Source organism: Phycodurus eques, chromosome 18 (assembly GCF_024500275.1).
Source record: "Phycodurus eques isolate BA_2022a chromosome 18, UOR_Pequ_1.1, whole genome shotgun sequence".
In the NCBI taxonomy this organism is placed as follows: Eukaryota; Metazoa; Chordata; class Actinopteri; order Syngnathiformes; family Syngnathidae; genus Phycodurus; species Phycodurus eques.
Window position 1 is genome coordinate 11,755,987 of NC_084542.1, and position 26,228 is coordinate 11,782,214.

At 41.1% G+C, this 26,228-nt stretch overlaps 1 protein-coding gene across 4 annotated transcripts in view; it reads right to left on the reverse strand.

The window, feature by feature from the left end:
• Positions 1-7: 7 nt before the first annotated feature.
• Positions 8-26,228, reverse strand: part of LOC133416884 (rho-associated protein kinase 2-like) — a 32,977-nt gene continuing 6,756 nt past the window's right edge. Inside the window, exons 3-33 of one of the 4 annotated variants that reach the window (XM_061704184.1) lie at positions 26,128-26,228; positions 24,441-24,578; positions 22,980-23,240; positions 22,516-22,660; positions 22,168-22,306; positions 20,989-21,080; positions 18,584-18,743; positions 17,661-17,757; positions 17,488-17,570; positions 17,367-17,415; positions 17,154-17,289; positions 16,957-17,048; positions 15,949-16,195; positions 15,129-15,235; positions 14,857-15,016; positions 14,282-14,442; positions 12,831-13,015; positions 12,672-12,741; positions 12,422-12,525; positions 10,925-11,111; positions 10,177-10,270; positions 9,978-10,072; positions 8,770-8,958; positions 7,739-7,907; positions 6,914-6,981; positions 6,731-6,819; positions 6,226-6,304; positions 5,257-5,524; positions 4,911-5,178; positions 4,004-4,078; positions 8-2,803 (exon numbers count right to left, since the gene is read on the reverse strand). In XM_061704184.1, coding sequence (XP_061560168.1) covers positions 4,048-4,078; positions 4,911-5,178; positions 5,257-5,524; positions 6,226-6,304; positions 6,731-6,819; positions 6,914-6,981; positions 7,739-7,907; positions 8,770-8,958; positions 9,978-10,072; positions 10,177-10,270; positions 10,925-11,111; positions 12,422-12,525; positions 12,672-12,741; positions 12,831-13,015; positions 14,282-14,442; positions 14,857-15,016; positions 15,129-15,235; positions 15,949-16,195; positions 16,957-17,048; positions 17,154-17,289; positions 17,367-17,415; positions 17,488-17,570; positions 17,661-17,757; positions 18,584-18,743; positions 20,989-21,080; positions 22,168-22,306; positions 22,516-22,660; positions 22,980-23,240; positions 24,441-24,578; positions 26,128-26,228 — 4,064 coding nt within the window. In that variant the 3' untranslated portion in view covers positions 8-2,803; positions 4,004-4,047. Of the gene's footprint in view, positions 2,804-4,003; positions 4,082-4,910; positions 5,179-5,256; positions 5,525-6,225; positions 6,305-6,730; positions 6,820-6,913; positions 6,982-7,738; positions 7,908-8,769; positions 8,959-9,977; positions 10,073-10,176; positions 10,271-10,924; positions 11,112-12,421; positions 12,526-12,671; positions 12,742-12,830; positions 13,016-14,281; positions 14,443-14,856; positions 15,017-15,128; positions 15,236-15,948; positions 16,196-16,956; positions 17,049-17,153; positions 17,290-17,366; positions 17,416-17,487; positions 17,571-17,660; positions 17,758-18,583; positions 18,744-20,988; positions 21,081-22,167; positions 22,307-22,515; positions 22,661-22,979; positions 23,241-24,440; positions 24,579-26,127 lie in introns of those variants that run through there. The other 3 variants (XM_061704183.1, XM_061704185.1, XM_061704186.1) reach the window with 3 other exon arrangements.

A 26,228-nucleotide genomic window follows, 5' to 3' on the forward strand; every position in this document is an offset into this window, starting at 1 on the left:
ACTAGGAGAAGAAGAAGAAATACTTAAAAACTCTTACGCCTTCAAAAGCACTGTATCCAAAACTTTATACTGCATTTTACATAAGACTCTCACAGCACACCACCAAACAAAAATGTTACAAAGAGTATACAGTACATACTGAAATAATGATGATCTTGCCTGAATTTATGGACAAATTAACAGCATAAAATATGTGCCCGCAGAGTTGAACACAAAGCTCTTACAGTAAACTCATTTATCATGGGGAAACATTCCAGACCCACCAGCGATCGGTGAAAATCTGTGACCACATGAAAACATTTTTTTTATATAGCTGTACCCTTCCCACATGCTTTAAACATTTAAACTTATTAAATCACACACTTTTAAAACACACTTTTTAAAGTATTCCTTAGCACCTGTTCTTCTCTTGCTTGCACAGTTCTCCAAAAAAGAGCAAACACCTACTTGTTTATTTGTCACATCCACTTTAGGTTTACTGTAAAACTGACACATAAAACAAAAGATGATGAAGCGCAACGCTAAATTCTGAATTGCCTGTACAGTGCAAAAAACACCAAAACAACGATCGTTTTATAATCTGCGATTCGTGAACCGTGAAATAGCGGGGTTCACTATATTCTGTTGGCAACAAGTGGATACGCAGGTTAAATGTACCTTTTGCCATCTAGTGGAAGGGCATTTAATTATTTTCCCTTTCACTACACTAAACTAGCATAGACACTGGAGATGAACAAAGATAACTTATGTCTAGTAAAGAAATAATTTCAGAACAATTACATGAAATTGGATAATTTCCCATGGCACTCCTGATCTTTCAGTTCTTTCAGGAATCACTGTCCTAATGTACTGATAAAAAAGGCGATAAAAAGTAGAATACAACTTACTGTTGTGCTGATGCTTGAATGTGGATGAGTGTCAGTCAGGCTGCAGGATGTGCAAAACCACTGAGTCATTCAGGGAACTCATTCCCAATATAATCATTACTTATTATGCAAACAAGCCCCACACTCTGCACAGTCAAGGACGGACAGTTGCAGCTGACCACGTGACTTGGACAAAAAGAACAAGACAGGAACATCGCTAATTACATTTGATAATATGGTACGTGAAGATTAATGCAGTGCAGAAAGGTGATTTTGGTGGTTAGTAATTCCGCCTCACAGTTGAATGGTTCTGGGTTTGAATCTCGGTTCAAGCCCCTTGTTGTGTGGAGTTTGCATGTTCTCTGAAATTCTTCCAATAACATGCTTTTTTCACTTGATGCCATGCAAAAACACTAATGCAATACTGTTCTTCTGTAGACTTTAATGTGATGGAGTTTTTTGTGTGTTTTATTGGACGGTAGGTTGCATATCTTATTATGTTCTGACTATCAAACTTTTTCTAATTTACATTGGTTAACTTCTAAGGATGTTATGAAATCAAATGCATGACTCATCTCATTATGCCTTTGTTATTCGTAATTAAATACGCTTAGTTTTTACTTCTCAAAAGTGCTTAGTGTATTTTCTTCTTCTTCTCCACACTTGTGTGGCAGTTAAAATACGACTTAACTGCAGTTTTATGATGAGCATTCCATGATTTTCTTTGGGGAAATTAGTTTTGAATTAGTTCAACTTTCAATTCTACTACTGAGCATGCGTGCGTGCGTGTGTGTGTGTGTGTGTGTGTGCGTATTGCCCACTGCCAGGTCAGGCCAGACGTTTGGTGGTCATTTAACCAGAACCTCGAGTCATTCACACACTGATCTAGAATGTATTCGATGTGCAGTGTGAAGTACAATTTATAGCAGATGGGCAACATGATGAGCTATTACATTATGTATGATGAGTGCCAGTTGGCTTTAGGCGCTTCTGAAAGATTAATGTAAGCCCACTCATTGCACCAGAACCTCAGAGGGAGATGAAACTATTCTGGTCGAACGGTGCCCGAAACAAATGCTGAAGTGTGAGGTACAGAACTTGTGAAAGATCGACTTTGTACAGATTCTTTATCTCATTTTTTGTTTCCTTTTATTGTAAGAAAGTCTCCAGTGATGACGTGTTTATATTTCTTCATAAAAAATTTTATGACTATCAAATGGAAAGCATGGTGGTCAACTCCACTTTTCTTCATGTAGTCCGGCTTCGTCCCACCTCCCAAAAACACGCACGCTAATTGAAGACACAATTGGCCGTCAGTGTGAATGGTTGGTTGTTTTTTTTTATGTGGCCTGCAATTGATGGCAACCAGTCTTGGGTGTACCTTGCCTTTCTCGCCCAAGGTCTGCCGGGATAGACCCCGGCTCACCCGCCACCCGAATGAGGAAAAGGGTTATAGAAAATGGATGGATGTGTAATTTTATTTGACCGTTGAATAAAAGAAGATTGTTTGCGTTTCTATTTAATAAGACAACTGTCCAATGTGTCAAAACTAATCTTGTGACCCAAAGACAACGTGCAATTTTGTTCTGTAAACTATTTCCAGGCAGGCCTGTGCTGATGTGTAATATTATATGCTATAAAAAAAAAAAAAAAAAAAAAAACAATCCATGTGCTAAACCCTCTAAGATATGCCACACAAAACTTTATATATACACAATGCTCACACACCTTGCACTTCAAACACAATTGTGAAAGTCCATTTTTTTGGTTCCTAATTTCAATTTGACAACTTGGTATAATGAAAAAGATTGCACTATTGTTCCTGTTATTAAAAAAGTTCTGAGTTAAAGTTTTCCGCTTTCCTGAAAAGTATCACATGTTGGCACACTGCTGTCAATCAGCCGCAAAGAAGATTCCCTTTGCTGAGCCAGGGTTAACTGTAGAGAGAAACAGAAAGAAAAATACATTTAAAAAAAACAGACACACACACAGACACACACACATGCTGCAGCTGTTATAAATGGCACGCCCACGCAATAGCCACACAAGAAACTAACATACCTATGAAATGCTGTTCAAATAAACTAAATGATCAGGAAGGTCTGTTTGTCGGTGTGTTTACAAAATGCTGTCAGTAATTCCTCAGAGAGTAGCCTCCACTGGAATACATGACATCCCTTAATTAATGAGTCCTCCACTTGGACAAATAGAACGCCTCCGTATTTCCATCGAGGAAAAAGAACAAAAAAAAAGTGCTACCACTAGGAGCTCTGATTGATTTTATTATGACATTATTCAGTAGATGTCTTCACCACAACACACAGCGGACGTGGCATCTTTACAAGGGTTATAAATTAGAGCAGGGATTCTCAAAGTGTGTCGGACTCCCTTTAGTGAAACATGAAAGAATCACTGACTTATGTGCCATGAACATTTCCAGCATTTAAAACTAAACCACAAACATATTAGAATGGAGCATGTAGCGATGCATACAGTCTCTTTAAGCTTTTTTTTTTTTTTTTTTTTAACTTTTCAAAGTACAGTAAATTTTTTAAGGACAGTACTCTGTGAAGTCATTCCAGCCGTCCACCGGGACCGTGGGCAGTGAGTCAACAGTGTTAAACTTCACGCTCAGTTTGCGGCTTCCTGCTATCCATTACACGCAGTTGACTTTCTGTCCCTGTTGCTCCTGGCAAGTTCGGAGATCAATTTCAACTCCCTTATTCCCGCATTTACCCCTTAAACACAGGACAGCAAGCTGTGGAAAAGGCCAGTGTGGAAGGGGCAAGTGGAACTTTTCTCACTTCACTGCAACTGTTAGAAAACGCACAAGAACGTGCTTCGAGTCGAGATGCAACCACGCATGCAGAGGCCAAGTTACCCTCCTTCCCCCCTTTGTCACTTCTTTCAGAAGAATATATCATCATCACTGTCGGTGTCGTCCAACGACCACCTCCAGTCTTTCAGGCCAAAATCAAGCAATCTGAAAAGTAAGTAGGAGATTCAACTGAAGGCCATTAGCCAGGGGCAATAGTAAGTCAGGGGGCAGTACAGAGCTGTGAGTGGAAGGATTAGGGGGTTAATTGGCGTAACTGCGTGTGAGCCGGCGGGGTGCGCATGGTAGCTCAGCTACTTACAGTCTCCCAAGCATGGGAGACGTTAGAATGGTGGGGTGAAGAGGTCAGTGGAGGATGATGCGTAGCATGGGGCCGCTGCTGAGGGGCGAGAGCTAGTTAGCGTGCGGCTAACAGTCGAAATAAAAACACAGACAGCCGACAGACGGTGTGGTTGCCAATAGGCTTCATGTGAAACATCTGTAGCTAAAAAGTACAATGTAACATTTGGTCCCTTTCAGGTGCTTATTTCTAAGCACATGATCATTATTAATACAGTGAATCCCTGTCGATTTGCAATTTTTTTATGAAGAACCAAACTATTTGCTGAAAAAGTAACCAATTTGCACCAACAGTACGAGTATGTGTGTATTTTTATGCTCTTTCTGTAAATGATGCTACCCAAACTCCCTGCTCCTTCTAAACTATACATTTAGAATATTATAAAGGGAGAGCGTCCATTACTTGCAAATGTTTGCTATTTGCACTGCCAACAACAAATCGTGAGGGTTCACTGTAATAATAAAAAATAATTACATAATATTAAATAGCAAAGTAATGGTATTAACACAAATAAACATACGTATACAGGAGGTCCTCGGTTTACGATCGGCTTCCGTTCCTACGGCGGAGACATAACCGGAATTTGAACGCTAACCGACATTAACGCAGTAGTAAGACATAAGTTACATCACAGTGACTATAAATATTTGTATGAAAAACACTTAAAGGCCACGAATATAAAACAAAACATTAAGTTAAACTGCCCCATGATGATGGATTCTCATGCCACTGCACAAACTCTAGTTCGTTGCTCGCCGTTAGTAACCTCAAAAGGTAGTACAGTCGTAAACCGAGGAGCCCGTGTAGTGTGATAATAAACTGTCATAAATGAAGACAATTGGGATCAGAATAGTGTCGGCATCCTCACCTGGCCTTCCCGGACGGCTGCTGCTGTCTGTTGGACGACACTCTCATGGCCCCGCGGTGCGGTGAAATCTGCGGTGAACCCTTGGGTGACGGGCGCGGCGAAACGCGGGGGGAGGATCGCGCCGGTGTCTCGGGTAGGTGGGCCGGGGCGGCGGGCTGCGGGTGCTTCCTGGGGACACGCTTGAGGAGGTGGCTGACCCATCGCTGCTGCTCCTCCCGGCTGCCGCTCAGCAAAAGCAGCTCTTTGGCAGTGGACATGTCGTAGTTCACTGTTCAGGAACAAGAAATAGAATATTAAATATCCATAACAATTAACAAAGTGAAGTGTTTCAAAGTTGGACACTAACCCTTGCAGGGCACAATGACCTCCTCCTTCCTGTCCAGGTGGTCTTTGTGGCACTTGGTGTGGCAGCGGCGGCACTCGAGGGCCGGCGGCGGCTTAAACACGTGCCACAGCGGCCGAGTGCACGCCTCGCAGCTGGACGGAAAGTGATAGAGGGTGAGGATAAACTCATGGCCCTTGTGGTTGATGTGGGAGGGGCGCTCGCCGAAGGGCGTGGTCTCCATGACGACCTCCTGATCACGTTTGCTCTCGCCCTCGTTGGCGTACAGGATCTGGAAGAAGAAGAAGATGCTTTTTGTGTTTTTGAAAACCTTCACGTTTGCGCTGTCAGCATCACACACCGCAAATTATGCTGTAGAATGCATGCCAAGCTAGTACAGTAGTTTGCAAGATAACTAGGAAGGACAAAATATTAGGTACAGTTGTCGTGCTTGCATTTTCCGTGTTTGCAGGTTATGTTGCGAGCAAGTTTATTACTGTGGGGTTTTATACATTACAATACTATTTATGTTATTTGGGGGGCTCAAATGGAATAATGGCATTTTCATTCATTTCAATGGGGAAGTTTTAAGATGCAGTTGTGATCACAGAACGAAATAAACCCGTACCTTAAGACATTGCTGTATTTCATCGTGGTTATATTTTAGTTTTTGACGTGTCGCTGTGTCTGCCATTGTGTGCTGCCATTGTTGTTTTGGTTTGGCAACACATTCAACTACCCAGATTGATCACGACACCTCCATTTCCAAAGACAATTGTTTTAAACATTTCGATGATGTTGTATTAAAAAATTTCCACCTTGAGATTCACTATTATTCCACGTTATGTTTTTGCATTTGAGGAAACAAACTTTTAATGAGTCCATGCAAACAGATTTCAGCCAGATTGAATCAGAGAGGTGAGTCATATAGAAAAAAAGCAACAGGAGGGAAAGAAAAAAACATGTTTTATTCATATTGTATTGTTACCTTACCTGAAATATCCGGGGAATTTCTACGGCTTCTGCACGATACACATCAGTCTGAGTGACAGGTCGGACATGAAAGAGCTTGCTGTGGTGGGCAATAACAGAGAAGACTTGAAATAACAGCAAGAAACCAGAATAATAACTGCAGTCGAACAGTTGACAGTGAAAATTCTACGTTGAATATGACCGAATTCCACCACTTCTACAGGTTTTTTTGGTCAGGTTGCAACTTCTAGCTGATCTTCAAACTTAAAGTTTATTTATCTGCATCCAAGGCAGGAAATTTGGTGCTTTTGAATGATTTTTGTTGTTTTGTAAGACAGCCGAGTCTACATGAGATGCTTGAGGTACATGTCGTACTGGTACATGACGAGCAGCTTTTAACTAACTTTTCTCGTGGTTGTTAACCAGTGATGCCTCATGGGGATGTCATGGCTTTCTTTCTGCTCTATTTCATAATCTAGGGGTAGTAAAATTATTCCTGTGTAAGAATCAAAGCCGATAGACTCACTCTATGTCCAGGATCATGAAAGGGTTGGCCTGTTCTCGGTCCAGCTCGCTGTTGTAGAACAGAATCTTTTTACTGCTAACCACCACAAACTGTTGAAGGGAAAGGGAAACAAGGGCCAATTTTTGTTAAACATAAAATAATAATAAAAATAGAAATTACAGTACTTGAATTTGATTATGTTACCTTTTTGTCCCAGCCAAACCGTTTTGTGTGCTTGGTAGGGAGTGAAAGCCAGCCCTCAAGTCTGGAGTCTAAAACAACACAAAGAGCCTGGTTCAACATTTTATGTGGTATTTATCTTGCATGTAAACTCATTATTGTGTTCAAACTAATTAAGAAGTGTGCGCCAAAACCTTTGTCCATATATTGTAGATAACAAAACATGTGCCTCTTTTGAGGTGGAAGACATTTGAACAAAACAGGTCAGAATTCAAGCTGTGAGTATGCATCAGTGGACATCAAGCGTATTAAGACACAGCAGAATCAGAGTAAACAGAGTAGCGGGATTAGATGGCATCATGCTGAGCTGAATCATGGTCAGAAATGATTTTTTTTATTTTTATTTTTTTAAATGTATCTCAATGAAAAGTAATAGTTTTAATGTCCAAGCCCTTCTTTAGTTTGAACCACCATGCAGGGTTCACCTCCAAGGTCAGGCTCAGGCTGTTGGTAGGTGAGAGCCAGTGGGCGCTGACCCTGCTCCTCGTCACTTTCTTCATCCTCAGAGTCAGAGTCAAAGAGAGAGCGGGCCGAACAGCGCTCAGGCCGGGTGTCGATGCGCACTGATTTGTGTGTGCGCTGGTAGGTGAAGGACATTGATTCGGAGGTGTGTGAGTGTGTAATGCGCACTGCGCCCGAGGAGTTGAAGAAGCATAAAGAGGGAGGAAAATGGTCAAAAACACCACAGGGGATGGCGCAGAATATAAAGTGAAAAGAGAGGAATTGGAAAGATTTCAAGAAGGGGTGAGCTACACTCATTATGGTTAAAACTGAAATGTTTGTTGATACCTGGGTAGCCTTCGCCCACGTCTAAGTCGTTGCCGCTGCTGATGCTGGTGGAGTCCAGAGAGTGAACGCTGAGGGAGGTGAGCTGGCAACGCAGTTGCTCGATATCGCTGTCCTTGCTGGCCAATGTCATTTGAAGCTCCTGACGCACTTGGTTCTCTTCTGCAATGAGCTTCACGAAACACACAAACTTGCTATGATGAAATAGTTCAGGCTATGAAGAAATGCGCTTTCATGGTCGCTACACAGTGCTGCCTTGAGATATGAGTTTAATTCGTTCCGTGACCATGCTCGTAATGCAAAACATTATCTCAAATCATCTATCCCCAATGAAATGAATGGAAATGTCATTAATCAGCTTCAGCCTTTTAAGAAAAAAATAATAAAAAAGTTTGTGAAAAACAGCACTCTATAATATTGTACGTTATAAAATCATATAGTTATGACACAAATAGAATGTAAATAATTAAACATTTTGTGCATCATGATTAATTCATTGCGATTGTGTTGCTCCTCATGGCGTGTGCACGCTTTGCACACCTGGGGGCAGTATAATACAGACATACAGATATGAATGGAGACGGTCACAGGTCCTCAGTAAGCTGCGGTTTTAAAAACCAGTATGTATGTACCCCGCTGATGGTAGCCCACCAGTTAGTTGCAGTTTCATGGACATCTGGTGTAGTTTTTAAACATGAAAATCCTGCTTATTAACTACCTACACTCCAACTACTGATTCTTCAAACAGGAGCAACTTTGCACTAAGGAAACTTCTTTACAGCTAAAAATAGAACACCTGAGAAACCTTTGTATTGACTGACCGCAAAAACTCTAGATACGAATCTGATTATGACTCAAATATCCCCCCGCCCCCAAAAAAAAAAAAATATATATATATATATACCCTAATACATAATATATATATATATATATATATATATATATATATATATATATATACATACTCATTCTTGTTTATGTATTAGGGTGCATATTCTGCATCTAAGTCACAGAGGCAGCGTGGGCGTACTCACCGCCTGCATTTCCGACAGCTCTCGCTGGTATTTGATGATGATGCTGTTGAGTTTGTCCTTCTCGGACCTCAGCTCCAGCTGCAGCTTCCTGTTCTCCTTCTCCTTCCTGTGCACCTCCGTGTCGATGCCTCGGTGGCCTCCCCTCGTGGGCTCCCTCCGGTTCATCACCTCAGCGAGCTTGTTGATGGCCTGCGTCATACACGGCACATTTTGTTGTCACATTGATGGAGGGTGGAACATCTACGTCTGAATGTACCGTGAGGTTGTACAATTCGGAAAGATGTTGACTAGTTTTTACCCTTGAATGGAAGTTATGCATGAATAAAAAAATGGGTGGGTTGTGTCAAGAAGGATTTTTCGAGTAAAAACTTTTCCAAGAGTGACTCTCCTCCCCTGATGGGACAAACCAAAACACACACATGGCGGTAATTTGAGCCTGGAAAGGATTATTTACAGTATACAATATTTCATTTTTTTCTTTTAGGAAACCACCCATGCATCCATTTTCTATACAGCTTATCCTCAGTAGAAGCAGAGTACATCCTATATTAGTTGTTAGCCAGTCCCAGGGGATATATTCGCTAACAAACATTCACACACTCCCACTCCAGTACAATTTTGACTTAAATTTACTCAACATGCATGTTTTTGGAATGTGGGAGAACGCTGGAGCACACGGACAAAACCCACACAAGCACGGGGAGAACATCCAAACTCCTTACAGGAATCCCGCAGCCCGGATTTGAACGCCCAACCTCAAAACTCTCAAGCGAGTGTACTAACCACTCATCACCATGCTGCTCTTATAGGAAACATTCTTTAAAAAGCCACAAATACTGTAGACGTTCCACGGTGAATGGCACAGGGATGCCTTGCTCAACAGCACTTGAACCCACATATTTTTAAGATGGGTTTTCAGTGTTTTCTCATTTGGGATAAGGCAATTACAAGCTCTCACTCAGTTTAGCTATATCGCTTCAGCCCTGCACTATAATAGGATTGTAACAGCACAAACTATATTTAAGATAAACACAGTGAATGTGAATAACATTGAGTGGAATCATAAGCCTTCAGTCAAATATCTTTTTTTTCTTTTTTTGGTAGCAACAAATGTCTGACAAAGAAATTAGTTGTGGAAAACATTCTTGAAAGTAAAAGTCAGAGCGTTCAAGCCTAGTGTAGGCGGCTTGACACACAGACACACACACCTGAATTTTTAGTGTCCTTTCAGTCTGCAACTGCTTTTCAAAGATCACTACGAGAGAGCTCATGTTCTGTTCCTCATCCTTTGCTTCCTTGAGCTCTGCAAAAATAGCAGAACACGGATGCTCGGAGATTTATTCAAAAAAATCTATCGAAAAACCTCTTTTTTTTTTTTTTTTTTTTCCTTCCCCCTGGAGAGCTCACGTTGCTGCAGTTCTTTCATCTGGTTGTTGAGTTCCTCCTTCTCGCTGGCTAGGTTGGCCACATCCACAGTCAGGGTGCGATTGGACTCCTCCAGCTGTGAATAAGACAATTCGGCTTAAGTAGTGATAAGTAAACTTTAACCCTTTTTGTCAGGGAAACATGTTTACTCTTGCCTTCTTAATTTAAAATGCAGGACACCAAGCTGTTGTGTACATCTTCTAACTGGTCCCTCAAGTTGTTCACTAGTCAACCCTGTTCATTTTAAATGTGCTCCATGAACACATTTGGATTGGATTTATGTCTCAGTGGATTGTCGACATTCAGCAATGCGTGAATTGACCATTCAGCACGGCATGGGAAGGAATTGAATATTCGATGGTTAAACCATGCTTAGTGTTAGCTGATTCTTCTTCTTCTTTTCCTTTCGGCTTTCCCGCTAGGGGTCGCCACAGCGCGTCATCCTTTTCCATGTAAGCCTATCTCCTGCATCCTCCTCTCGAACACCAACTGCCATCATGTCTTCCCTCACGACATCCATCAACCTTCTCTTTGGTATTCCTCTAGCTTCTACCAATATACTCACCATTTCTCCTCTGGACGTGTCCAAACCATTGAAGTCTCTAATTTTTTCCATCCTGGTCACTCCAAGAGCGAACCTCAACATCTTAGTGTTCTTAGTGTTAGCTGATTATAACCCAAAGAAAACACATTGATGAATATTTTTGGTAGCAGCTAACTGCCACCTCACCGAGCTGATGGTGGCCTCCTTGTCGTTGAGCTCCTGTTTGTGTCTCGCCATTATGTCTTTGATCTCCAGCTCCTTCATGATCTTCTCCTTCTCCAGATCAGAGTACTGCTCCTCGACGATGGACCGTGCCAACTGCTCCGAGTCTGCTTTGGTCAGGCTGACTTCCAGCTGGGAAGCGAGTGATTCCCTGTGGTTGCGCAGCAGGGAAAAAAAGGCTTATTAATTACAGTGTTGAAAAAAGAACTGCATCAATGCCCAACAATTACAGGAAAAGGAATTACATAAAAAAATCTTTTGAAGATGCATTTCTGCTGATTCTGTTTTTAGTACGCAAGGATAAAAAAAATAATGTATTTGCCTTTACTTTCCCTCGCATATTCACAGACCTTCGTTATTGGCAGCAAAGCTCACTCAGGCCAAAGCGCTGTCTCATATAAAAGTATTCCTGGCGCCATCTTTTGGCAGCTTGGTATCAAGGAACTGTGTTGAAGTGAGTTGAGGAGGTTCATGTTGTGCCTTGCCTGCATATTATGCATGTCATTTTAGTGCCAAGGCACTATGTTAAAGTGAGTTAAGGAGCTTCATGCAGTGCTTTGCCACCATCTTGTGGGATCCATAAGCAATTACAGTGTAACACTTTTTAGGGGTGCATAAATTTATGGATTTTCGCGATACGCGGCAGGGCTCCGTCCCTATACCCCGTGAATATGTGAGTTTCTCAGCAGATAGCAAAATATGTGACTAGGTGAATATGTGAGCAGCGAATCGCAAATAAGCATGAGGAACACAGTATACATTTGGGCAGCAAAATTCTGACATTTTATTTTACAATCTTGTTTGGCATTACTTTAAAGCAGCCATGTGTGATCATTTGATTATTTTTTGATGGTACTTGTAATAAGAGTAGTGTCGCTATCATTGCTATGGTGGCCCAAGATCACCTACTTCAGTGGTCTGTAATATTGATATCCCAGCCAGGACACCTCGGTCCCTGTTAGCACTAAATCTGTTTAACAGAAAGTTTGTATGGGACGAGCGTCAAGATACAATATGTCATATGTTTACCTCTTAAGCCAATCCTTTTAATGGCACATTGTACCCAGATCATCTACTTCAATTAGCCAAAAGTCTCATGGACCAGCCAGGATATTTCACATTTTCTAAACGTCAATATTAACTGTTTAGATCTGTGTGTAGTGCTTGTACAAAGTTTTTTGCACATTTCTATACTGTAGAAATTATGCTGTAATTTAGACATGTTCTATTAATGTTGAGCACATAATTTTTTTGGATTCATGAGTTCCCTTTGATGTATTTATTGGTTTAAGTAATATATTGCAATGCATGTTTACTGCAGTCCATTCGTATCCCCCCCAGTGGCATAAAAGTCAATTACACGATAGGGGGAGCCCTGAAGCAAAAAAGCCTTGGTACTCGTTTGTACTGCTTGAATATTCATGCAGTGTGTTACTGTTCTGCCATTTAGCCTGCAGTTACCTGTCCTCCTGGTACTCTTCCAGACGTTGTTGAGCCTCTTTATACATGGTGTTCCTCTCATCACACTCCTCCTTCAACTCGCGGATCTGCGTCTTGTAAAGGGTCTAACACAGACAGGATTTTTCCTTAATTTCATACCACAACATTCACACAGTTAGAGGTCAACTAACAAAAGCAATGCTGACTTTCCAACATGGTGGGCACTGCTGTTTGCAAAGAGTGCACTAAAAAGCAAGGGAACACGTTCTACCGTGAAAAATTGCTCCGCCTCCAGCTGGTCCTTTAAATCTTTCAGCAGGCTTTCAGACTCCTGCTTCTCCCTGTAACAGCACCATGGATCTGTCATGCCAACAGTTTCTTTAAATCAACATGCATGCTTTACATCACCACGCTTGTGTGTTTAACTGACCTGCGCAGCTCCTGGTTCTGTTTATCAAGGACCTGTTTAATCTCCAGCAGTTGGTTGAGCTCCTGTTTGAGCTGCTTTTCTGAGATGTGCAGGACGGTCACCTGCTGTTTCTCCATCTTCAGGTCACTCTGGGCAAGACTGCGCTTGTGGACCTCCTGCTCCACACGTAGGCTCAGGTTCTTTACCTGGACAAGCACAGTAGAGCTCATGATGAATCAATTGATCTATTTTTAAGAATCTTGCGGGTCATGTGGAACGGAATGCTCGCATTAATGAGGCATTGCATTAAAACTAGGGAGAGAGGGCTAGCCCTGCGGCTAATAAATTAATAAATAATATAAAGTACGATCCCAAAACAATGTAATATAAATTCATTCTTTTTACAACATTACCCTTGAAATTAAAAGGCTTACAGATGATTTGATTTTGTAAAAGTGGACCGGATGTGTGTGTGTACATGTGGCGAAGACTTTCCGTAACTTACACTAGCAACCTAGGCAAAAGCTCCTCCCCGACATACAAAGCCTGTCTCTCGGTTGAGATGAATCACTTCAACATACTCAACATACTTTGACACCAATTACTGTACTAATTTTGTATTTAGACAGGGTTTTGGTGGCATCTTAGAGCTATTCAGAAAGAGCACACAAAGTGCAAGGGATTACTGTACTTGAAAGAAACCAGCAGTGCATCAATTCCGCTCCAACTATTTTTTGCCTCAATGTGGTACTGTAAATCATGACACGAAGTAAACTTAGTATGGTGTGGGTCAGTTTTGATCCAAAAAAAAAAAAAAGTTTAGTGTATGTTCAATACAATACACTATAAAAAGCTTGACCTTTAGGTCCTTTTAGAAGCCAAAGTTATTCTGTGCCTGTGCCATGAAGAACAGTGAGACAGAAATAATGAGGCAGGACAAAGTCAACCCAGCAATTTTCCGCTTTAAGAGGTAGTACGAAAGCAATAAGAAGCAGTAACAGGAGGGACGGAACCTGTGGGAAATTAGCAAATTTAAAAAAAAAAAAATAATAATAATAATTTAATTTGTGTACTGTTATATGATCTGTTTATGTGTGTTAAAGTAGCATTTGTTTGAAGGTTTATGATTACCGTAACAGTTATGTTAATTTTCGTTAGCCCATCTGTGGTGTTTCACATTGTATGTTACCATTAAGCTAGCAGACTTTAATTAGTCGAAATTATATGGTTTGTTTGAACATTTTGGTTTGGCGAATTCTCTTGTTTTCATTGTCAGTTTTCCACTAAAGCCTGTGGGAGAGGTAAAATAAAAGCTTATTTTATATAAAAAAAAAAAAAAAAAAAAAAAAAAGCATCTATATTGCAGACTTTCGTCTGTCACGGATGGGTCTGGAACACATGCCCCACGATAAACAGGGATTCACTGTACCCTGCTTAATACATTTTGATGAGTGGGAAATCACCAAACACACCTCTTCAGAAACTTTCTCCTTTTGCGTGTGCAGCTCGTCCAGTTTGTGCTGAGCCTGTTTGTAATCGCAGTCCAGCATGGAGTGATCTTTCTTCAGCTGCAGCAGCTTGGCCTCCACCTGCTGCTTCAGAATGCGCTCATCCTGCAGGGTGTGCTCCATCTCTACAAGGAAAGGATTACAAAACAAACCATTTGCACAAAAAACACTTTAAAGCAGGGGAAAGATTTTTGTCGCACTGGGGCTTCCCCTACCGTTATGAAGGGCAATTTACTTTTAAGTCGCTGATTTATAGAACATGAAAGTAGGTGATGCACAGCAATGCCAGAGACAACGTTCTACTATGAAGATCTATTGTCATGACATACATGTATATTTATGAAATTTGACCTCTGCCACTTATTACCAGACTATTATCAAGATAAGTTCCAAACTGTTTTAACCGTTTTAATTACCATTTACGAATGATAAGCTCTAAGTGCACTCATTTCATGCATTGTTTATGTAAGATGAGGCATTGTGTATTTTTAATCGTACATCCCAATTTTTTTGTGAGTTGTAGCCATCCTTTCACTCACCTTTTAGAGCCGCAGATTTTGCCACCTCAATGGACTGGTAAATTTGGTTTTCATCTGCCAGCTTGGCCTTGGCAGCTTTGTGTTCGGCCTCCTCCTGCTCCAGACTCTGCTGGAGCGACTTCAACTTGAACGTCAGCTCGATCTCTTGGTTGCTCTTTTCCTAGTTGGTCAAAGCAGACTTTAACTGGCTAGAACTTCTTAGTTTTCACATCAGTTCTTGCACAGCCTCAGTGCAGACTTCAAGTTAATAGTTAAAACAACTGGAAAACAACCTTCTCAAGGTTATTGAGCCTCTCCTGCAGTTGGCTCTTTTCGGTCTGGACGATGGAGAGACATGACTTCACGTCTTTCACCTCCTCTTCCAGGCTAGTTGTATGTCCTGTGGTAGGTAATTACAAGTGTATAGATATACATAGTAAGCACATAAATAGCCTCATCCAATCTGTCAGGCTGTGAATTACACGATAACAAAAAAAAGTAAAAAAATAAAATTAAAAAAAAACGTAGAAACTACATGGAAAACAACCTGACATCTGAAGGTGAGACATGACATAATGTTCCAGAATACATCATATATTTATTAAGTTTTATACTTTTACCTATCTCCACCCATATGTGGACTTTTTTTAAACCAGTACGAGTGGAAAAAATGGAGGCATCATGCAAACAGGCCAGACTTTGTTATTGAATGTCTCCAATGAGCGTTAAAATCAAGTTTCCAAACTGCATCGCACAAGAGGTTCTGGCGCCGCGTTAGCATCCGTGGCCCCTTTGCTTCAGGCTTTTTGAAAAGATGTTTCCACCTATGACTTAAACATTTCCAAAGACTTGCTTCAAATAAACAATTAACATCTTATTGCCAGTCATAGCTCGTGTTGGACGTGATTTTAGTACCGCAGCAGATGTTACCATTAAAAAAAATATATATATTTAAAAATAAATAAATAAATAAATAAAACAACAACATTAAGTGGTTTTGGTAATTTGATTAAGCTTCACATTATTAAAAATGGCATTCGATATAATTAATAATGATAGTTTACAACCACTTGTGTGCACAAAGTCCTGACATGAACACAAGGGCTCACTCACCCTGTAAGTCGGCGATAACGTCCGTCTTGATACTGCGCTCCATCCTCTCCGCCTCCAACTCAGCCCGCAGTGTCGTCAGATGCCTCTCCAACTCCATCTTGCCCTCCTCCAGCTGCTTGCACTTCTCCTGCACCTCCCTGAGGCTCAACTCCAGGCTCTGGGCCTGTTTCTGCATCTCCGCCTGGCTCTTCTTTAGCCTCGTGGCAGCCTCCTGCTCCACCTGAAGTGTCTCGGCCGCCTCCTCGAGCTGCCGATGAGAAGGAAATGACGTGAACAATTAACATAAATGATCAATATTAAGTCATAATTAATAATTAGAACCCCTTCATCATCATTGAAGATAATTCATTACTATTACTATGGAAATACATTCTTATTAATGTTAAACACACAAGCATTCGCAACTTTAGTTGCATCCACCCAGGCCCCAACATGTCACAAAGTCTAAAGTTACCAACTCATACTATTTGACTCATATTTCCCTATGTTGTAAAAATTTACATACAGTATTCATTGCATATACATTATGCGTTTTACTATTCATGAATTGACCTATTTGCTTTTTTCCTGTGGAAGCTATCCCCAGCTATTTGCTGAAAAACTCACCTCTCGCATTTTTTTTATTTGTATTTTTTTAAATGCCCTAAGAGGCCACATATGTCACCAAAGCTGTTTTGGGATCATACTTTTTATTATATTTAAAAATTGAAAGCTAGTAAGTTAGTGTGACAATATGATTTTTTTTGGGGGGGATGGGGTCACTGCTTGATTATTGTAGTTTTAGTTTTCATATATTCTTTCTATTCCTCAAGTGTGCCACTACCCTATCACGAAATGAATCAAGCCTTATTCTATTGTATTACACCAACAAACAGACACAAAGACATAAACCCCTTGGTAGCGATTTGTGTTGTTGTTTTTCTGTGTTGGCTCCTTAAATATTCATTCTATCTGTCTACCAGTTTGTCAATAGAAAATGCTTATTCAGACATCACTCTTTTTCCTTACTTGTTTCTGCAGCTGGATGTTCTTCTCATTGGAAATCTGTGAATTGTGGTTCCTCTTCTTCAGATCTTCTAACTGGTCCCTCAAGTTGTTCACTAGGGTTTAACGATATAAGTAGAAGATCGATTAAGCAAAGGGTTAATCAAACACAGTAGCACACAAAGAATGAAGGTTGGCCACACTGAAATATGGCTGCTTACATTCATTCTCCAAGCCACGCTTCCTGTCCGTCTCAATCTCTACTTTGCGCTGGTTCTCGGTACTCTGGAGCTGCAGCAGCGCTCGCTCGCGCTCCATCTGCCTCAGCGAAGCCTCCATACGCTGTCTGCTATTCATCTGACCAGAGGGACAAGAACACAGACTAAGCAGAATAAAACAGCTAAAACTGTTGCTGCAATGGCATCCATCCTCACCTCCTTGTCTAAATCCTTGACCAACTTGTCTAAGCGGTTAGAGGCATTTCTGTGGAGAAAGAGCAGTTTTAACTACAGAATTTGGAGTCATCCATTATTATCCATGAAGTTCCCCTCCTACCGGAACTTGTGCTCCAGCTCGTCTTTTGCCTGCATTTCATGGTCGAGCTGCTCCTCCAGTTCATTCAGTTTTTTCTGCAGTTGCTAACAAAACAGAATAGAATATGATCCAATACTACCACCGTACCTCTATTAATTCAACTTCACAGTGTCCATATGTGAGCAAATGCTTACTTCTTTCTTGTTGTCGGAGCACTGTTGCCTTTCCTCCAATTTTTCCTTTTCGTTCTCAGAATCTTCCTCTGGGGTGTTTTTCTTTGGCTTCAGCAGCCTGAGAGAGAAGAGAGGCAAATTTTTGCAACAGTTTGTAGTTTTTGTATTTAAATAAAATAACCATGTTTATATCTTAAGGACTTTGAGACTTTCACGCTTCTGGATTGGTTTTGATCATGATGATGAGAGATGTTTAACGGTTTAACGATATCTGGAAATCATTACATGACCCTTCAGCATGGTTTTATGACAAACAAGGAATCTGAAGCCATTTTAACAAGCTGGAAAAATGGTTCCCAGATACAAAAAGGCAGTGTTAGTGTATATTTTCACCTGCATCTGCATATCCTTTTGACAAGGCATGTGACACTTATTTAAAAAAAAAAGAAAGAAAAAAAGCCCAATTGTGACTTCAACTATGGACTGTAATACACACATCTATCTTGAGAAATCCAAGACTGCAGAGTAACAACAACTGCTAGTAATAACAGCATTCAGACGGCCTCAAACCAAAAATGGAGGTTGCATTTCTTTCTTTCATGCACTCTGAGAGCATGCAAGCTCATGGTGAGAGGCAAGGGCAATTTTAGGCCGACTGTCAGAACAAGGCAGCACAGTGTGCAGAGTGAACAGGCGTACAGTGTGTGAGTTCTGGAGGGCTCTATTTATAAAAAAAAAAAAAAAAAAAAAAAAAAAAAAAAAAAAGGTAGCCGCCGTAGCCTCTGTTTCCTGTGTTGGAGGCCTGCGTTACCTTTGCTACACATGAGACTCATTTGAGTGGAGGAAACTACATGGAAACTGACTTTCTTTTTCTTTCTTTAACAACAACAACAAAAAAAGACCAACAAGCAGGTGTCACAATAAAAGAAAGAAAGAACACTTACTGGTCTTCCTTAAAGTAGGTGAAGCCGACAAATGGAAGCTGGTTGCCCACAAAGGCTTTGGGTGGTGGGAAGGTCTCAACGGCTCCTTTATCATCCTCGATGTCATCAAAGTTGCTGGTGTCAATGTCGCTGTTCAGTTCAGGTACGACGGGAGGCACAGCTGGAGAGAGACATTTAAACACGTTGAAAGCCTTCAAAAGCCCCCTTCACAAGTGAGCAGGCTTTGGCAGTGCTGCTCGTAGTGTGAAAAAAAAAAAAAGGCGAGACTTGGGTAAGGCTGGCGTGACCACTGCTCCTTTTCACGCACAGTGCTCACTTTGTGTATACGCACACTTTGACACTCACACACACAAACAGGCTTTCACAAATAGACTAAACGTTGCAATTTTCTCAGGGACGCACACACTTAAAAAAATTAAATCCATCACAGGATGACACAGAATGGCAATTGGTGAAGTAAAACCCTCCACTAAGGCTTTAAAGCAAATTATCACCTGCATGTGAGGCATTTGTGTGTTATATTAGCACATTAACAAAAATGACCAAAAATCGTGCAAAGTTAATAAGTGCTACAAATAAACTCCTTGATCTGCACTTTTATCTGGAGCCACACCAAAGTTAAGGGTTCGTCCTTGGCTCATGCCAAAAGAGCTTTTGATTAATCGCTAAACTGAATAGCTTGTCCCTGGGTTGATCACCCAGCAGTGAGCAGAATGTCATCCGAATCTGTTCATTTTTATGAATAATCCATTTTATGCCTAAAATACAAAAACATCACCTTCTTGGCAGAATCCAATAAGTTTACTAACTGTCATTAAATCAAGAATAAGTGACATTGAGTCTTCCTTGCAAGCTTAATTCATTTTCATGGTAACAAATCTGAAAGTAGAGAGCAGAGAAATGAAGCAAATCAAGATTTAAAAAAAAAAAAAAAAAAAAAAAAAAAAAAAAAAAATCCCAAAATTGTTGAGCTGGAAAGTGAAACGGGCCCTTGTGGCTCCGTTTCCAAGAATGCACCCTGATAGAAGGTGGCTAATGACAGGCAGCAGTGGTCACAGTGACAGCAAGAGAGCGGGAGCAAACCCCGCTACTGGGGCATCCCTTCTCATTAGGCCCCGCCGCACGGCTGGCCCCACCCGCCCACGAGGAGGGTGCCGCAGCCAGGCGCGTCCATCCATTCATGCGTGGTGACGACGTCTTAAAGTCGAACATGCGAGGCACATGCAGTGGGGGGCATTGTTGATATTTTTAAACTGGAGGGTGCACCGAACCCTGCAGGTGCTGTTTGGTGTGTGTGTGTGTGTGTGTGTGTGTGTGTGTGTGTGTGTGTGTGACGTGCACATGCGGAACAGCGGGGTTTTCACCTTCCAGACTTGCCGGATTCTGATCAGAAGTTGTGCATCGCCTTAATGGAAGCCAGGTGAAGCAGAAGGAGGCTGCACATCGTCTTTTTTCAGAGACAAGTCTCCCTACATAATGCTATAATATTTTCATCTGTAGTGCAATTATTAAAACTTCACAACTGATGTTTGAGCTCTCCTCAATGTACTGTAACTGCTAATATTTTTTTAATTCTTTTTTTTTTAAAAGGATGAATAGCATTCCATTACATCATTGGGGTGAGAAATCATAAAAAAAAAAAAAAAAATTAATGTGTACAAAAATTGTCACTACTTAACTATATATTTTTATTAAATTAAAAACTGTTACGTATTCTTTTGAAGCGAAGCTGTTCCAACATTACCTAAATTGATTATCTTGACTAACAGAAAACTGAAGCCATAAAGTCCCCAAAGCTTCAATTGTTGTTTTTTTTAAAAATAGTTTTGTTTTTGTTTTTTTGTTTTTTAAATTGAGGTAATATACACTGGACGCTTCTTAAAATATATGATTTATATGTCTTTGTAGGGTTGTTATCCTTCTCTTGCTGTGATAAAACCCAATCCAAAACCATGCAGTGCAAGTGTGTCATGTAATTATTTACCCAAAGCTCCGACCCAAAGCTTGATAAAAGCCAGATAAAATGACATAATAATTGGCTCACACCTATCAGGCTGCTTTACAGGATTTGGTGCCAAACAACAACAGCCTTTTGCTTTGATTAGTGTGACTATATCTTGTTAGAAAGGGTTGAAATGTGTCTCTGCTTTTAGTATTCCAATATAATCTATATTTATAGGACATATTTGCTCTGTGTTGTTCCTGCTTGCAGCTCTTCTGTGTTGCCTCATGCAGGATGAGCACATGGAGAGCATATGTGCCAAACATACAGGGCATGGAAGTCCTCAATCAACTAATAATACAGAACTGTGACTGGTCCACTGGCACCAAAATGGTCAAAACAAGAAGTAAAGTAGAAACTAACAACCAGAAGGAAGCTAGAAGAAATTCAAAAAGACACTTACTCTCTCGGATGTTGTCAAAGGTCCACTGGTCGCTTTTGAAGAAAGGATGGCTTTTGATCTCCTCCACTCCGGTGCGGCCTAGACGAACCTCCCTGCGCACAGCGGTGGCGTAAAACAATCAGACTGAAAACACCTCCCACCATCATCACAGTCACTGTTGAGAGGACTGACCGCTAGGTGTGGACCACAGTGACCAGCATGGACAACCACATGACCACTGGTGGACACGCACCAGAACCTCCTGTGACCGCCCGAGAAAATAACGGTCCGATTAACTATAACGGACTAAAGCGCCCCCCCACCCTTCCACCTCTCTGAAACTCCACCTTCACTTTCTTTCCACCCCCTTCTTCCTCCCTCTTCCACTGCTGGGCGCACGGGAAGAGGGGCGCGGCAGCTTGGCCTTGCCACGTGTGGGACATTCCATACTCAGCCAAGAGGAAGAAAACGGAGGGGCGGGGAGCAGAAAAGGGAGAAGAGCCGTTTAAAATCCCCGCTAAAAAAAGAAAAAAAGAAAAAAAAAACAATGGTTCTGTCAAAATGGAAGCATGGTATGAAATCACAGCAGAGTGGTGATAACAGGGAGCAGGCGAGGTGACTTTTTCACCTGAGAGAATTGCAAACGAGAAAGTCAATAAACAGTGAAGAAAAGTGAAAGGCTCCTCTGTACTGAGGTAGAAAGGGTCTTGTCTGAGCCCTCTCAGGTGGGGGGCAGGGCTACTGTTGTAAATAGGAAGTTCTCTCTTCTGCAGGGGAAAGGCCCTTGTCACATTTTCACGGTTGCTTCACTTTTACAAGTAGTTTTCTTTAGTATTTGAACACAGATTTCAATTATTCACAGGGTTCATGCAGTTCAGGTGGTAAAAACTGTGTTAAAGCAATTTCAAGATATATTTCTAAGTTTAGAGAGCTGAGAGTACGTTAAAATGATTAAATAAATTGATTTATTGACAATTGTCACATTTATGTAATTGTTGATTAATTACAGTAAATGTATAGGCTGCAACCAGCCAAGGGTTTGTTGACTCAGTCTCAACTAGTTTGCTCTAAAGAAACACATAATACAAACTAATGGGAAGTTGAACTACATTTATGCAGACCTCCACGATGGGACAAATCCTGTTTGTTGTTTTGTGCTTGAGTTAAGTGTAAACATCAACAAGGCATTGGAGTAGAAACCTGTCAGTTAGAAAGGCACAGATGAGGTCTTTGGCCTCCTGGGACATCTCAACATCATCCGGGAAGATGAGGGAATTCTTGTGGTTCATGATCTTTCCGTAGGTTCCCACAAGGGATTCAGCATAGAAAGGTGTTTCACCTGTGTCGTAAATCATTTAAGATAAGGAAACCTTTATTAGTCCCACAATGGGGGAACATTCTGAAAAAAAAAAATATATTTACCATTAAATGAATACCAATGGGACAAAACTAAAAAGTATCTTTGTCAATCCAGATTTTCATGCAAGCGTACATAATGTTGCGATTGGTGAGTGTGTTAGCATATAATATCCACAAGGGGTCACTCACCCACTAACAGCTCGTACATAACGACCCCGACAGACCACCAGTCGCACTCCCGCCCATAGTGACCCATTCCTCCCTGAGACTGAAGCACCTCAGGGGAGATGTAGTCAGGTGTTCCTACGGCAGTGTCACAGCGCACCATGCCTGTCTTTGGACACACAAAAACAAGATAGTATATGTATGGAAATCAACAATTTAGGAGTGGGGAGTTGCCATGTGGTAACGAGGGCAAGAAAGCACAATATTGTACCATTCACATTTACACCTATGGGAAATGTAGAATCCATTTATGAAACATCCATTTTTATATACCGCTTGTTCTCATTAGGGTAACAGGTGTGTGCTGTTTTACTGTTACAATCTACTAAACACTAGGTGGGGCAGTTCAGCTGTGAAAAAAGGCAACCGGCTCTTCAAAACTCCAGGGGTGTTGAGAAGAATGTCAAAGAGCATGGTTGCTAACTTACAGAGTCCATCTTCATGCACGTGCCAAAGTCGGCCAGTTTAAGGTGCCCGTGGTGGTCGAGCAGCAGGTTGTCGGGTTTGACATCGCGGTGGATGAAGCCCATGGAGTGGATGGCGTCCAAGGCCAGCACCACCTCGGCCGTGTAGAAGCGAGCCCACTTCTCTGGGATGTCGTAGTTAAAGATGAGTGTGACCACGTCGCCGCCCGGCATGAACTCCATCACCATGTAGAGGTGGCGGTCGTCTTGGAAGGCGCAGCATAACTACAAAACACACACACGCGCGCAAACACACGCACACACGCGAGTGCACGTCAGTCACACACTAATGCACACTCATTTTAAATGAACCCAAATATTCCTTTTGTTACTGATTGTTAATAAAACAACCATGTATCATTTACTCACTGCTTCTTACTATTGTATATTCATAAACAGGGAGTTCTTGTTAGTTCTGCAAACTTTAATCCTTGTTAATGTTCATACAATACTGCTTAGAGAAAATTAAAAAGATAAGTTTTAAATGTTAATAAATTATGCAAAACCTTAGTGAACATATTAAGTTTAGACCAGTCATTTTTAAATTAACATTGCTAATGATTTAACTACACAGTACATGCTGACCACCAACATTACAGCCAATGTTTTCTTCATCATATTGTATTTCTCTATTTCTATTTTCTTCCTAAAAGTATGTTTGTAAGATATATTATGATTATAAAAATATTGTTTTTATTCTCATAATTTGACATTTATTATTTGAATATATTTTTAAAGTTTCAAGAAATTACTACATAGTGTATTCAAATAGCATATAATTTTCAAAAATTACTTCTGAAACAAAACTTTCTTTACTTCAAAAGATTGGGGCCTTCTGACAACTTCAGTGTCTCGTGTAAATGATGCATGGCACTTGATAGGAAAAACAGTAAAATAAGTAACATATATGTCAACGCAAAAACATTTTAATACTTAAGTAACTTAAGTTTGTGGTCATAAGTTTACATAACCTGGCAGAATTTGTAAGATGGGCGCCATTGAAAGAAAACATCAGTGCTGAGGCAATACACATTTTATTTTATGTTTAATGGGATTCAAATTAAACGATAAGCCATTTCAGAAAAGCCCAATCTATTAAAACATAGCAATAAAGAAACTACCGAGATGGTCCCCATTCTGTCATTTCCATTAAATACCCAATATTTCACTATTTCCGCCAAGGTATGTAAACTTATAAATTAAAATTAATATAAAACAAACAAAATATTAATATAAAAACATTTAGAAAGTTGTCCAGTTAAGTGTCTAACAAGGTGCACACCTAAGTAGAAACGAGCAGAATTTTGATTGAATTAAGTGATATTAGCCTTGCGACAAGCTTCTTTCCTTAAGTTCCGCTCAATCTACTCCTGTTTACCACCTCGAGTGAGCATAAACTGTAATAAAAGCAGTACATGCTCACACCTGGATGACCCAGGGGCTGTTGGAGAAGGCCATGATGTGCCTCTCCTCCCAGAAGAAAGCCGAGTCGGACCGCTTGATCATCTCGAACTTGTTTAGCTTCTTCATGGCATAAACCTTCCGAGAGGCCTTGTGTCGCACCTACAGCACAGATGTTGGCATACATACGACGTTAGCTTCACGAGAACAGCAAGATTGTCACAGTGTCACAATGATTAGGATTATTGACATAGACATAAGGCTGTAATTAAAGGCGCCCGCCTGGAGAATGACATGCTCGCACATGTTTTTAAACCGCAGCGAACCAACCCCCCTGCATCACTATGTCGTCCCACACACTGCTCCTGTCCAGACAGGTTTGTACCACAAAACTCTCAGCACACACCAAAGTCGAGCTTCTAGTGTCACACAAGATGCCTTGTGAGCTGGTGCGCTACTAAAATAGTGCTCAATTGTGATTGACACGGTCAGAAGGATATTAATTTCATCAATAGGGCTGGGTGATTAATAGATTTGATCACTAAACCCATGTGTAGTTGTCAGGATGAGTTTCTTTTTATAGCTTCTGTAGTTCAGAGTGTATCCCGCGGATGTGCACTGCTGAAACTGCTGCGAACAGCCAGGAGCTAGTTTACAAAAGCACGGTCAGTGTCACCAACTTTTGATTTGAGCCATCCGGTTGAAACAAAAACTTTTTTGACCGCTCGAGTGTCTATTTTTCAGAATAGCAACCCGCACAGAAACAGAGAACATGAGTGGAATTATTTTCACATTGTTTTCTGTATGGCAAGAAAGCGCATGAGAAAAAAGCATGACAGCTGGAGGGGGTGCGGTGGTAAGGCTTCTTTATACTCGCGAAGTCACTACAGCTGTCCCGCGTTTTGTTTGCCTTTATACCCGCGCGCAGTTTTGAAAATGTACTGCAGTTCACCTCCAAGTCGGGGGTATTGGCTAGGACACCACAGGGTGGAGTTTCCTCTGCATTTTTTTTGGCCATTTCCGGTAGACGTTTTTACTTTCCTTTCAGTAACAAGGAACAAAGCGGCAAAAATGGCGACCGTGGAACAGTGTCTGCTAGAACAAATGGACCTAGATGATGACCAGGTGATTTAATTATGCTGCAAAATTGATCGAGAAGGCGGCGGCGTAGATGGTATGTAGAACCATGGGGCACGCTGAGTACGTCATCAAAGCATGTGACTAAAACGGACCAATCACGAGAGTTGATCTCCGCGGCGTTCTACGCGCAGCAACAATTTTTGTCGCGTGCACGCCAAGCTACGCAGAGTGGCCTCCCGGGCCAATTCGGCGGTCACGTGATGTAATGCGGGCGTTTTCGGCCGCACGAGTATAAAGAGGCCTTTAACCCTTTGACAACATATACGGACCAGTTAAACTGTTGATTTATTGAGGAGTGGTCGCATATGTACGTTTTGACAAAAGGTAAATTTTTCCAAGAGAAAGCACTTATTTTCTTATCTGTAAATAAAAACTTTTTCCCCTATTATTTCTCATATTTTTTGCTTCTCTTATGTAGACAAATACTGTAGCCCTTTTTTTTTTTTTTTTTTTTAAAACCCAATCTCAGTATAAAGCAGACCATGTGATACACCTCAGTAGATTGCGCAGGTCTACCTAAAAGAGCGGCCGGTGGGCACACAGTACACGGAGTTCATGAGCGCGATCTCACCAGCTGCACTTCTCCATAAGCGCCTCTTCCGATCACCTTCACCTTCTCGAAGTCTTCGAGCTTGACCTGCAGTTCGCGCAGCTGGCTCACCGCCTTTTCAT